This window comes from Seriola lalandi, unplaced genomic scaffold (genome assembly GCF_002814215.2).
Source record: "Seriola lalandi dorsalis isolate HSWRI2012SDOR001 ecotype SW California unplaced genomic scaffold, Sedor1 jcf7180002054673, whole genome shotgun sequence".
Classification (NCBI taxonomy): Eukaryota; Metazoa; Chordata; class Actinopteri; order Carangiformes; family Carangidae; genus Seriola; species Seriola lalandi.
The window spans coordinates 576064-590768 of NW_019525226.1; the positions used below are offsets into that span (position 1 = coordinate 576064).

The 14705-nt window shown below is 41.3% G+C and overlaps 1 protein-coding gene across 1 annotated transcript in view; it reads right to left on the reverse strand.

Moving 5' to 3' along the window:
* The window catches only part of atp11c (ATPase phospholipid transporting 11C (ATP11C blood group)), a 42844-nt gene that overhangs the window by 11125 nt on the left and 17014 nt on the right, over window positions 1-14705 (reverse strand). Inside the window, exons 4-19 of the mRNA XM_087178071.1 lie at window positions 10143-10223; window positions 8871-8978; window positions 7995-8123; window positions 6605-6693; window positions 5997-6047; window positions 5508-5572; window positions 5314-5395; window positions 5082-5232; window positions 3959-4156; window positions 2860-3030; window positions 1820-2031; window positions 1558-1629; window positions 1377-1450; window positions 1179-1282; window positions 849-1030; window positions 7-53 (exon numbers count right to left, since the gene is read on the reverse strand). Coding sequence (XP_087034197.1) covers window positions 7-53; window positions 849-1030; window positions 1179-1282; window positions 1377-1450; window positions 1558-1629; window positions 1820-2031; window positions 2860-3030; window positions 3959-4156; window positions 5082-5232; window positions 5314-5395; window positions 5508-5572; window positions 5997-6047; window positions 6605-6693; window positions 7995-8123; window positions 8871-8978; window positions 10143-10223 — 1816 coding nt within the window. The remainder of the gene's footprint in view (window positions 1-6; window positions 54-848; window positions 1031-1178; window positions 1283-1376; window positions 1451-1557; window positions 1630-1819; window positions 2032-2859; window positions 3031-3958; window positions 4157-5081; window positions 5233-5313; window positions 5396-5507; window positions 5573-5996; window positions 6048-6604; window positions 6694-7994; window positions 8124-8870; window positions 8979-10142; window positions 10224-14705) is intronic.

Below are 14705 nucleotides of genomic sequence, written 5' to 3' on the forward strand. Positions count from 1 at the left end.
TCATGCCTGCCCCCTGCAGAGCCTCCATGGTCTCTGCTGCCTCCTCTTGAAGCCTGGGGGATAACAACAATACAAAGGAAAGAGACACAGGAAAGATTATTACACTGATACTGAAATCCGAACAAGGCTGTTGTTTTTCTCAAGCAAATATCAAATGAGGATGAGAGTGTCTTCCCTCAGACAGAGGGTGTCACAGGGGGCTGTGGGAAATATGGTCACACAGGTTCTCTTCACCACAGTTTCATCTGTCGATACTAAATGTTCCATATTCACATTATAATTAAAAATGTTTTGCGTGTGGTAGCACAAAAAGAGCACTAGTATATTAAAGGGGATATACATATCCTTTTAGTCAAATAAATTGATAATACATACATTACACTTTGATATAAATTAATTAATTGTAAAAGTATGTCAGATGAAGTGCATTGATGCATCCTGATGCAATAAATTGTTCCATCACATTTGTAGCCTTCTAAATTCAACAATACTTATAAAAAAAAAAAAAAAATAGAAGATAAATATTACAATGGCAGAATAAATGCATTACAGCGACCACAGAGAGGCGACCAAAAAAAAAATCAGTGACGCATGTATCTATCGTAATAATAATAATAAAGGAAGCTTATAACATGGTGGTGACTGCTGGCTTCTGCAAACATGTGGTCTCTCTTATTAATTTTAGGCATATACTGAGATTTCTTTATGTAAGACGGTTTCATGGATCTTTAATGGAGGTGTGAGGAGGGACAACAATAGCAACCAAGTTAAAAAAAACACAGGACATTCAAACACTTAAAACATCAGCACATTCATCTGTGAGTACTGTACGTTGTGTGAACACCCACCGATCTTCTACAGCAGTAGCTCCTATCAGACTCATCCCAGTCTCCACTTGGTTGTAAACAGCCATGAGCTTCTCTTCTCTGTCCTGCAGAGCCAGTCTAGCTTCCTTCAGTCCTTCATCTGCCTGGGCGTACTCCTCTGGACTGAGACATTTGTAGGCCACACACAGTGTCCGGTAGCCCTCCTAAACAGTGAAACACACGTTAGAAAGAAAGAAAAAAAAAGAAAAACCACAACATAATGTGTCTTGAAATCATTTTCATCTTAAACTAAAATCCATCTAATCCTAGGACCGTTCAGTATATACTTCAATTTATGCTTATGTCACCCACGGTTGCATTGCGCTCCACATGCATGCGTATCCTTTCAACCTCTTCCTGCCTGACACGGGGAAAGATAGAAGAGTCAGCTCCCTTGCAGAAGAGCAGTGTTTCACCTGGAGACAAAAAACACACAAACACGCAGCATGGTGAGGGCTCAGGGCAGGCACTAAATCACGATCCATGCAATAACAGTAAACTCAAGCTCACCTGATCTTGACCTGACTATTACACTCATTCGCCTTCTCACTGGGTCAAAGTTCAATACGTGAAGGAGTTCATACCTTTGGGAAGTACAAAATGGAAATACAATTAAAGCTGTAGTGCAAATGGAAATGGAAAAAATGTCACTAAAAACAAAAAAACATTGTCTATGTAACTTCTGACTTACATTTCAACATCATTGTTCCTGTTGAGAATTTTCATGGTTTTACTTTCCAGACCCAGAAATGTGAAGCCATACCTGCAGATGGAGACAAATCATCATAAATGAGCCATTCATGTGCTGAATGAATGAATGTAGAAGTGAAATGTATACCTACCAAGGATTTTCAAAATACATTGTGTGATATTCATATTCAAACGACTTGCTTGTTCTCTGACCAACTGTTATGTAATTTCAACTCACTTAGTTATCAAAGCCCATCTCTTACCTCATGGCACCCTTGACCAGAGCAACCTCATCGGGTGAGGAAGCTATAAAGCCTCGCTGCTCCTGCAGTGGATGGACCACCTCTCCATCCACCCCTAAGCCATCCACCTGGTCTGTCAGTCCGTCCGCTTGGCCTTGACCCTGCTCTGTAGACTCCTTCACCTGGACCGTGTGGCATAGACACAGGGCACGCAGAAACAGCTCTTCTTTCTCCTAATAACACAAAATGAACACAATGTAATACAGTAAAGTAAGATCCAGTACCTGCTGTTTAAATGACTTTATAAATAATTTCTAATTAAACACACAATATGTTATGTTCTGCCACAAGGGGTCTCTCAATCAAAAAATTACAAAACAGTTTGGTGATGATGTGAAGCAGCGTGAGGTCATGGGAGTTGTTGTCTTCACCATGATTGCTGTCATTACAGTCAGCTTCTCCCAGTTAGGACTACTTCAGTGTTAATCATTCATGAGGTTTTTACTAGGAGCTGAATTATTCGCTGCAGTCCCCCGCTCTCCAAAACAAACAGGCCAGGTGATTAAATCCTGTAAAAAATACTGAATAAAGCAATTCTACTTTAAAAAATCATTGTTTCTCCTAGGCTGTTTGGCGTACATGGGACTGCTGCTAACGTATGCTTAGCTTGTTTCTCGAATAACTTAAGATCCAGACATCCAATTAAATCCAATTTAGACATTTTAATATGGAAAAATTACATATCATACCTTTAATAACTACTTTACAGCCATATATGAAGCCATATACAGTAGCTTAGATAAATGCCTGTATTTACAACCATATGATTAGAATGACTTCTTATCAATACACATGCCACTGTAAAGTGTTATCAGGTATTCATGTCAAGAACACACAGCCACTTTGCTCCCCCTCCATGTTCAGTGCATATGTTTGCATGTCATGAAGCCAGTATGTGTGTGACCTATGAAGGGTCTTTCTGAGCAGCAAGCTATGTAATGACCATATGTTGCCGCTTGTGTGACTTTTTACAACAGATGGAGGGACACCACAACACCCACCCTGCCAGCTTTCTCCTGTAGTTTGCTCACAGGTCCATCTGTGACGCAGAATCCGTCCAACTCTGAGCTTGCGTCCCGGTACTTGTACTGGAAGCCGTCGATGCAGCACTCGATGAACTCCATGTTATTCTGAGTGAGGGTACCCGTCTTGTCTGTGAAGACATACTCCACCTGCAGGCAATGTGATAAAAACACATGACAGACTCTTCCAAACCCATAAAACTTTAGTTGCCCATTTAACAGGTTCCAACAATAAGAATAGGCAATTACTCCCAGAGAGAATTACAGTGCATTAATCAGTTTAACGAAGCATCAACTTTAATTGAAATAATCATCTTGCAAACCAAGTGTGACTGATTTATGGCAGCAGTGTCTGAGTTAGAAGTGCGATAAAAAAAAAAATAGAAGTCAGAACAGCACAGGAAATCTGGTGTTATTATAAGCAGCTCATATTTTACAGTAGTACTGTTAAGATCAGTGTGGAGACCAACCGTTTTTGTATGACTCAATCTTACCTTGGTTTTTCCTGTAATTCTACTTTTCATTTTAAACAAATTAAGTATTAAAGTATTAAAATTAATTATGGAAAGTGCATTAAATGCCTCCAAATGCATTAGACTTGAGTGATCTGAGTGCAAAAATGTTTTTCTTCACACCTTAAATGGCTTTTAAGCTGAAGTGACATACAGCTGTTCTCTACACAGTAAGTGTTTGGAAAAGATTAAAACTGGGTTTGATACAGTGCTAGTTGTTGTTCTATAAATTACACATGCATAATATTTAAGAACACAGTCCAGAGAAAGTACATCTTAACAAATTTTTCTCAATTTTCTCAGCTTTCTAAAACCACATCAGATATTATACAGACTGAAATCATTGAAGTCCCACTGTAATAACTTTCCTGTTCCAAGACATTTTGTTCTATTTTTTCATTATTCAGGATTTTTTTCATTGCCTGGAAAGATTATTTTAGAGTTTAACAGGTTTAACAGGTTTTAATAACTCATGGGAATGCTGAGTTTGTAGATAGTAATTCTCTAATGACACACAATTGTGCAATTTAAATCTTGCATCATTTAACCATGTCCATCTGCCTTACCTGCCCCAGTTCCTCATTGAGGTCGGAAGTGTTGACCAGTGCCCCCTCTTGGATTTCAGGGTCAAAGAAGTCCTTGTCCCATGTGATGAAAAAGGATCCCAAAAACTTTTGCATCTCCACTGTCACGTACATGGACACCGGAATGATGAAATTGAAGAGCACCATGAAGGACAGGAAGTCAGTGAACATCTTTAGGTACTGTTGGAACAAGGAGAACACAGGTACATATTTAAATGTAAATGTCATAATCTGTGTTACGCCTTTGAGGATTAAGCATCCATCTAAAAAGAAAAGAGATTTGAGCACCTTGATTCATTGCTCAGTAATCTGTTTCATACTCATAACTAACATTTTAATAAGTACAGTATACATAATGTGTTATCTAGTCAATCACAATGTTGCACAATAACATCAGATACTGCTTCACTTCACAACAATTTAAGCTAATGCAAGCGGGAAAGATTTGCTGCCAGAGTGGACCTTTATCTAAATTGCACCCCTTGTGCATAACATACACTAAGTGCCTCAGCTGGGAATCAGTAATCCTAGATTATCCAAAAAACAAATATAAAACATGAAGCTATGGCAGTGTTGCATCACCGTGTTCACAGTTCATTGAGGGCAAGGGCAGCCAGTGAAATGGACCATGTCACAATGTGGGCCTGCAGTGGCCATTATGCTGAGAAGAGTTTTACTAGTGTTGATCTAAAGAGGCTAGGGCTTGTAAAGTGCTTTAATACAATGGATGGAGCCGTGCCCCCAGAAGTTACAACTACAAGCCATCAGAGGGCAAGTATTTACCATATTATACACACAATAATATACTGATGCAATGCTACCAGGACCAATTAGCTATTCTTCTCACAGCAGGGGTAATCCCTGTGAAGCCCTAGACATGTACAGTATCACTCCACTTATTTCACTCCCAGTTGCTAACATCTCAGTAGAAGATATATGGTGCTACAAAAAAATAAGAATAAGAGGATTAAAATAAGAAATATTTTTTGACTGTGTATTCTATACTGGCAATTGGTTTGGGCTGCTTCAGTGCAATCAGACACTTAACTCACATTTGACTGTATTGACAACAAGGACGGGCAGGTTACCAAAAATATGTGCTCACCAGATTGGTCTCCTTCTCTCTCTGGGTTTTCTCATTGTACCAAGGCTCATCCTGTCCGGGCTTGCTCTGCCACACGTACTTAAGTGTAGTGCACACTAGGGCCTTGCTCACCAATATGCAAAGGTAAACAAGGAGGAAGGCATTGATAGACCTGAAAATATGAGAAATCAAATTAATACCAACGGTATGTCAAATATTCAAAACTTGTTTACACCTATTCCTCTAAACTTACTTCTCCACAGCAGAGCGTTTCTGAGATTTGCCCTGATAGTTGAGAGCCATCTTTGTCTCCATGCCAGTGTAAACTGCAACACCTTGAGAAAGAGAGAAGAAAAAGAAGAGGGATTAGTTTTTAGCTACTGAGCCAGCTTCACAAATATAAACTATTGTAATAAAGTCAAAAGTCAATGAATCAATTTTACTCACCACAGATTTTCTGAGTGTTCTTTAAAGTGGCGCCTTTCAGCAGTAGGTTTTCTGGGCCCAAAGACCTGCACAATTACATCAGAACATCCATCAGTTTAGTCATACAGGAGCTGTGCAGTTCACACACTCTCCTATTCTCTAAATGGAAACCTGGCAGGCAAGCCGGCATCCACTTTAAAATACGCAGTGACAATACACTGTATGACTGCAGTCTGGGCTTACACCAGTCCCAGTGTTCTTGAGAAGGACACTGGCATTTGTTTCTGTGGTCATTACAAAGCAGTCAATGATAAATGCCTGTGGGAGTGCTTTGGAAGCAGAGGCTGAGGCCATGCCAGCCTGTTTTAATTTTAATGCTTGTCTGCAATGATGGATCAATGGAATAATGATTTGTTGGTGATGCAAAGGGAAACAAATGAGTGCTTAAGCAACTGTGTTTTGATTTTGCTCTCACTTTAAGTGGCCTGAAATGGTTGTGAGTGCTCTCACCTCACTGCCAGCTCCTGATTATTTGTGTAGATGTGCATACGGCCAACAAACCTGGAACAAAATTATATACACATTCAGAAATTGTAATTTGTAAAAAGTACATGTATTTGTTTTGCATATTATTCAATCTGTTAAAACTACTGTGAATTTAAACTTGAGGTGTCAAAATCCATGAGTTAATTTACTTCACAAGACTGCAAGCACTCACTGACCTAAAATTAGGTGCAAAGTTTTGGGAGCCAGCTAATTACTGGTGGTTAGCCCGCAGCACGATGTCAGTTTTATTGAGTCTGAATAGTAAGCATTTGGCGCTATGGCGTACTTGGTACGTCTCAAACACCATCCTGATGTCTGCCTAAATGACAATATTCTATAACTCCTTGCCCCAAGGGGGAGCCAAAGGCTGTCTGTTGAACTGAGTTGACTGAGTTGTTCAACCATTCCTAATATGAAACCAACCAAATTACACAGTTGTTTGCCGAAAATGTACAGGTTAAAAGTCATGTAGAAGGCTTTCAAATAGCATTATGTTAATCCATTTCTCAACAAACCACAGGCATTGCATTCTTGTAGTGTAAATCTGCTGGGGCCACATGATGAGTGCGTACTTGTAAAGGTCAGGCTGTGGCTGTTCACACTCGATGGTGGCGTTGAGAGATTCCAGATCCCTCTCTGCATCTGGCACGGTGTAGTGTGTCTGAGCAAGGGGGAGAGAGTGTGAGCTGTGAGTGTGAACCAACATAGTTCAAGTGATCATTTTAGCTTTCCCCTACCTGTCACACATAGACATTACAAAACAATTCCCAGATACTGTGACTCACACCTAAGCATCAAAAAGGCACCAACACATTTTTCTCAGGAAATAGAAGAGAGAAACGTTTTTCAAAGCAAGGCTGATAAATACAACTTCACTATCTTTGAAAAGAACTGTGACATACACTACCAGTCACAGGCTTTAGAACAACTCGATTTTTCCGGTTGTTACTTGGGGGGAAAAAAGCATGAATCTTCATTCCTAAATTTTTGACTTTGAGCAGCCAAAGACACTCATGATTTTCTTTCTATAATGGAAATCCTGGAAATATGGAAATATTGTTCAGAAGGTTCATTCCAGCACTGTTGCAGAAGTTCCCACACATGTGTTGCGCTTAGTTTGCTTTGCTTTCACCTGCTATCCAGTTCTTGCTAAACCAGCTCCATGAGGCTTAAGCCTGGAGGCTGTGTGGGTCTCCCATCATGTGAAGCCGTTCACCGTTCTTTTCTTCTGATGTTTTGGGTCATTATCTTGCCGCATGATGAACCCCTCACCAAAAAGTCTCTCTTTGTTACTTGTCCTTTTCTCACCATTCTGATAGCAGTATACAGCACTACTTCCTGTAGTACAGTATTATCCGAATAATGCATCAGAGGGTGTAGTAACACAGTTTACTTCTGTACTGCAGGAAAAAAAGTTAAACAATTTCTAAACTTTTTCACCCTGGGCTGTTTACCACTTACCATTTTATACCATTTAAGGTTATTCATTGAACCTGAACAACTCAAATGCCAATACGAACTGGAAAAAAGGGGGTGTTTTAAAACTTTTGACCGGTAGTTTACATATAGTTTTAATGTGATTGATTAAATTTATTCAATAACTAAAGAATACATATAATGCTGCACTGCAGTCATTACATACATTAATCACAGAGGATCAAAACACAATAAAGCCCGAAGGCTTGTTTCAATTGTGGTCCCTCCTATAATTCCTATTCCTATTAATTATGCAATAACTGTTGCAAAAACTAAAATGAATGCACCGCTATAACCACTTCCCTTCTAATATTCTAATAGTCATCATATCTATAAAAACATTAATTATAATTAATTTAACTCAATTGAAACAAGTTCCAAAATTATTCTTCCAAGCCAAAACTTTGATGAAAATACTTTCAAATATTACAACCTAACCATTCTGTTATGAAAGAAAAGGGTGGACGGCAGAGCAGCCCATCTTACTTTATGGTTGGACTCTCCATCAAGACTTGCTGTGGTAACGAAACATGTGCCGTCATCTCGGCTAGACTGCAGCAGAATCAAATCACAGGGAAAGGTCTCATCTTCCTCCACCTCCACAACATCCCCAACCTGATCAAAGAAACAATGCCACTTGTAAATACTTTTCATTGTTTGCTTCTTCCTACCTCTTCTTATTAGCACATCACTACCAATTTTTTATCAAGTTGTTGTGGCTAATGTGTTTGAAAACAAATATTGGATTAACAGAGTCATATGAGCATCCCTGCAGAATCCTCTGTCTGACAACTGGTCAATATTCACTCATCTTTCAGCTATGGTTTGGTCTGCCAACTAATGACAAAGAGTCTGGCTCTCTTCAGCTTGTTAAATGTTTACTTGCGCTCTAGTTCCTTTAGCACTAGGAGGTAGCTTACAGCTAACTTGTGTGCGCTCCTGTGCTGAGAGCAGCTGTCCACAGTTTTATACAAAGCAAGATTGTTTTGGTTTTGACAGCTGGATGTTCATTCTCAGTGGTATCAGCAGCACTACACAACCAGGAGTCATTTGGCTCACAGTAAATATTGAAATGCATGTTCAACCTTTTGAACAGTCATAAATCTTTGAAAATACTGTTACCTTCAGCAAACTGATAGGAATGCATTGAAGACATGACCTGAACACAACACCCTGGATACATTAATTACCATCACAACCATGTTGGATCATCTAATCAGTTCAGTAGACAGAGCATGTTCTCCCCTGTGCATATATTCCAAACTCCGTCATGTCAGCTGCCAACAGCTTCTTTCGAGCCATGTCTCAAAGGACATATTTATTCCAGTGGATCTAAGCTAAGATGTGGCTGCTGAAAGGTACCTTGATCTTCTCACTCTCCTTCCGTATCCTGCGGCCGTCCTCTAGCACTGTCACTGGGTATTTATTCACCTCATTGTCAGCCTTGTGCCGTAGCCAGTCCTCATAGCCCTATGACAACATATCAAAATCAGAATTGCGTTATTTGCTTAGTGCAGCAAAATGTACAAAATCTGTGGTGTTTGTGGCACGGGATACTGAAAGCTAACAAAGTGACATAAGTACATGTACACACACTGTAGAAGATTGACAGGAGCTCTCACTAATAACACAGGAAGAGTGTAAGACACAAAGAAATGTCTGTGCATACAATATAATCTTTACATTTAGTATTTCATCATTATGTGAAAAAGATTGCTTGCAGCAGCAGAATTGGATCTTGTTGGTCCAGCAGTGCATTAGAACAGTATACCATGAAATAATACTGAGTCAGGTAAAAGAAATCATTCCTGCGGCTGCAGCAGCATAAGGCACAAAGCCTAGTGTAGACTTCATAAGTACTTTAAGATAGTGATGGAGATAGAGGATGATGGTGCAGAGATGTAGAGGGTAGAGAGGGAAACCAGAGTGTGTGCCAAGGCAGATCTTGAGCCAGAAAGCGGGATTACTGGGAAAGGTGATAGGAGGAGAGAGAAAGTCTGGTTGAGTGATGCAGAGAAATGATGCCAGGTGGATGAATGGGGGGGGGGGGGGGGGGGGGGGGGATTCCACGGATGGTCAGTTGAACTACACAGTTCACTTCTGCCTGACTAATAGGGTCGGGCAGCCCGCCTTGGTGTCCCACTTCAAAGCCTGGCTGAAGGCCGTCCAGCGCTATCAGTCCGCCACATATATTTTCAGAAGGAAGTCCACCCACTATTGTGTATTTCAAAGCCCCAGCAGTGGTCTAACTAAAAAGCCAACCCTAAGACAATACATCTAAAGCTGGGACATGGAAGCATGGGCGTCAAAGAAACAGACACTCCTCTTGATAATTTGTATCTCTGTAATAGACTTGCTTTCTCTCTCCATTTGCTCACACTCCCAGAGAGCGCATTTCGTGTTCTCCCAAATCAGAATTCGCCAGCGGAGCACATTAATACCAAACCCAAGAGAGCATTAGTCACGTACTTTATACAAAAATCACAGCAAGGGAGTTATGAAGGCAGGGGACTTATTATGTTATATGGAGAGCGAGGAAGGATATAATGTAATGACAGAATACAAGGAAATGAGGACAGGGCAACATCAATAACAATTATCCACACTCATCAGCCTCATTAGGCAATGTCTTACCTGCTTGATAGCCGTTACTGTGATCACAAAAAATAAGGGTAGGCCACTGGTGACTGGGCTGGTGGGAGTGTCCACTATCACCTATTGAGAAAAATAATGACAAGTTAACACTCATTGAATAACACATGACCTTCAAACTGAAAAGCTATGCATTGAATACCATACATCACAACAAAAACTTGCTGCAGCACATGTGTGTCTGTGGTTACAAAGGGAGGAGTGTGTGGCAAAGGTTTAGAAGATGGGGCTAGCCCTCTAAATGCAGGGTGTAGTCTGTTTCTGTGAGGCGTTTCTACTGTTCTCCAAATTTGTTCATCAGTAGGAATCACAGGATTACATTTTGAAAAAAAGGAGGGAGGTTATGGACCACAGAACTTTAATCAACTGGGCCAGCAACAGAGTGCTCAATCTACAGGCATGCCAACACTTCTGTGTATCTGCCAAGGCATGGGAGAGGGCCAACACAAAGCTTTGTTGGACTCACCTTGCCTGCTTGAACTGTGTGTAAAGGAAGTACAGTATTGTGTATGTGCTGTGTTTTTTTTATTTGTGTGTATAATAAGAAAAAGTGTGGGACCAGTAATCAGGTAATCCCAAACAGTTTAGGAGCAGCACCTGACCCAGGCTCCCAGCTAAAACCCCAGCACACAAATGGCCTTGTGTGTTTGTGTATTCCTTAAAACCATCATAAGATGGATTTAGTCTGGCATTTCTGATCCTGCAGAATGCAGGCTGGTCTCCCTCTGAGCAGGAGTGCGTATTACAGCTCACACAGACATGGTACATCCAGCTCGTTGGTATTCTGACCAGGAGCACTACAAGCTGCCAGATAGACATCAGCTCAAGTAAGAACAGGAGATGTGTTTGGAAGCAGTCTCCTGTGTTTTCCTCACCTGTGCTGGGACTGAGAATAAAACAAACCTGCTGCTCGCTCAGCAATCACAGACAAACATGAACACATAGCCACATTCTGTACCCACACTACCAGCACTATACACACAAACAAACACATGTGCACGCACGCTCACACGCACGCACGCATACACACTACAAGGGCAGTGAGCTGCTAGCCTACCCAAGCTTTATTGTGATTACAATTAACTGGAGGATAAATCAATTACAAGGCAGAGATGGGCTAGTGCACATCGACCATCTGGAGGAGTGCAAATTCAGAGGAGAGTCTGCATTATATTTGTAGTAGTTAGCGATTCCAGTGAGACAGAGGCAAAGTAATAACAGAGAGCCAGAGGTGAGAGCACTCAATGCTTCAAAAGAGCAGTGTGTGCATGAAGATGGGATATGGGGCCGTATGTTAAGCACTCCTAACACCTGGGAAACTGCTACAGGCTATGTAGCTAGCGGATCATTGAACACCTCTTGAGAAAAGCTCAGTTTACCCTGGTCATGTTAGCCCTCCACAGTTTGACACGGCCAGACCTTTAAAGCAGAGCACTCCACCAAACACACACGTCTGGTGAACATTGGAGCAAAGTGATGAAGCACTTTATTTTTATCTATTAAGTTGATAGCTCCCATCTCTTATTCACATGAGTGGACCGAAATTTGCCTTTTCACTGAAAGCGAAATAACTACTACAGCAAGGACTGAGAACAGTGCGTCCCTCTGATGCAGCAGCCAGATGGCCAAACATGACAAAGGCTTCTTAAAGGTTGTTTGATTTTGATTCTTTGATATCTTTGGCACTTCTATGAAAATGCTGATGGCAACTGTTCAATAGGGGACTACAAAAAGAGACAAATTATGGTGGTGTCTTTTATGTGTGATTCTATGTTTCATATCACACTACAATACCATATGAAGTCACACTTGAACACACTTGTTTCACAGCCACCCCTCACAAGGGTGTGTATCAATAGTATCATTATTCAAAATACTGCAACCGGAAACTACTAAGAAAACTAACACCCGTTCAAAACCTTCAGCTGCTCTCTTTCTGCCAAACAACACACAATGGTCCCTGAACTTGTCCTTCCCTGTTTATCTCTGCTGATTCACAACAATCGCCACCAAACTTCTATATGGCGAAAATACCTTTCCTCCTCTGCACCAAATGAAAAACCAAAAAAAAAAAAAAAAAAAAAATTTCAGCAATAGGAGTGAACTGTGTGCTGCTGCTGATGTGCTGGTGTGATATCAGAGCAGCACAGCGGAGCAGCACGAAGCCCTTCATCTGAGCCGGGAAGTGTGTCAGAGTGAGCAACAGACAGCAGGTCCCCGGGGTCCCAGGGCAGCACTGGGGGCCCTTGCATCCTCCTACCCCTTCATCCTCTCATTCTCCCTCTCTCTTTCTCTCCTTTTCTCTCTTGCTATCTCATTACTGCTTCTCTTACTCTCTCACAGCGCTCTATTCCCATTCGATCAAATTCAAGCAAAGACATGCAGGGCTATTTATAGGAGGGTTGTGCTTTTTTATCAGCCTGTGTCTATTTGTGGCACTAAGAAGTACAGAGGGCTTCCTGGCTGCTGACGTCAGCAGTGCAGCGCTGCAGAGAGATGGGGGGAATGTGAGAGACAAAGGGAGAAAGAAAGACAGGAAGAATGAGAACAAATGACAAATATGGAGACAAAGGGAGGGTAGGACAGAGTTAGAGGATGCATGACATTTAGTTGTTGGTAGAGCATTTGCATGAAGCCTCCCAGGGGAAGTGTGAATGTTTATTTCTGTATGTGAAATGCAAGTGCAAAATGAGTGCACGCAGAGTCTGTGTACCTGTTTCTCTCTCATCTTCTCTCTCTGACATAATAACAGGCTGCATGGGAAAAACTGAGTGGTTAGGATAAGGAGCCCCTCAAGAGAGGCTGGATTAGTGGAGAAACGCCAACCACACTGCAGCTTGGGTAAACACCATCAGCAAACCCAGGACACCCACTGAGTCACACATCACATGCACAGGCATATACACATACATGCAACATATTCACAGACAAACAAACATTCTACACTGCACTCATCCCACACTGTTAATCCTTGTGCGTACACGCAAAAATAGGCAGTTTGTGTGAGTGATGCTAACATGCTTGGTGGTTTACTCCCACATGAGTGTGCTGCATTAGCTCACGATAATTTCACACATTAGCTCATAACTGTTCAAAATCCAGCAGATATATCCTTTAGCTGAGGACAATATAGAGTTAAACCAAAGTGGCAAATACAGGCTGGAGTGTCAACTTTAAATAAAGATGGAAACAAGGACCAGGGGAAAAATAAACACTGCACTTGATCTGCTATTGACTTAAATGATAGAATAACAGATATTTCTCAGTTTGATACAGTGCTCCGCTTCTGGGAGTAGTCACTCTGTGAGCTCATTCAGTCAGTATGCGACAAAAGAAAGCACATCCCTCCTGAGCAGGTCCAACACTAGCAACTGTTTACACAAGAGGGCTGTTTGCCGCCATAGTTTAGGTTACTGCTTAAAAGAGAGAGGATAGTTTCCATCTCCATGGATCAGAAAAAAGGATAGAGAGAGAAAGGGATGATGGAAGAGCAAGAGCAGATGTAAGCAACAAATCTTCTTTTTTGTTCTCTGCTCCAATCATCAACCGCCAGATCCCGAAGAGGAGAGGAGAGGAGAGGAGAGGAGAGGAGAGGAAAGGTCATTTAAGAGCACAGAGCAGGGGAATAAGGATGCCAGTAAATGCACTTTAGTCAGCACCAGCTCACAGTTTCCACTTATGAGGATAGGGCAGCACACACAACACAAGCTAACAATGACAGACACACAAAGAGAATTTTAAGATCACTATATAAGACCAACAAAAATCTGCTGAGGCAATTTTTTTTTTTTTTTCAGGACAGAAGCAATGACAAGAAAATTATCAATTAAAACATATTTCTTTAAATTAATAACATACTTCTATTTTGCACAGTTTTTTGGAGATTGAAAATTGTAGGATTCTTGGGTGAGTGAACACTAAAATAAAATCTTAAAGACAGATGTATCCTTTCAACCTTGTAACCTAATTATAGGGAAAATCCTTACAGACATGTCAGATAAAAATAAAGTCTACACGCTAGGGTTGCACGGTATACCAGTACCAGTATAGTACCGCGATACTAGAGTTTTGAAAACGGTACTATACCGGCATTTAAAAACAAACGGTACTTTTATTTCATTTTATTGAATGCAAATGAATTGGTAAATTGGAGCCTGTCTCTTTAAGCACACCGAGGCCAGCGAGTGTGACGTAGTTGCCCGAGCGGATGTAATCCGCGTCCCACGCGGACTTGCATGTTTAGACTAAGGAGAGAGAAACGACAAGTCGCGTCTTAGACAGACGGAGCGGGTTGAAGAAAATACCGTAGATAGAGATGGCAGCTGCAGAAAAGCCCGTACTTGTGGTCAAAATGGGGGCCCGAAGTTCGGTGTGGAAATATTTCGGGTTCAAACCGAACGATAAAGGCGAGCCACTGAACCCAGAAGCATCGCAGTGCAAGCGGTGCTACAAAGTGTGTCTCGCAGAAGGACCCAACACTTCAAACCTGTCGAAACATTCAAAGGACAACCATGCGGACTTGTTCCGAGACTTCAGTCAAGAACG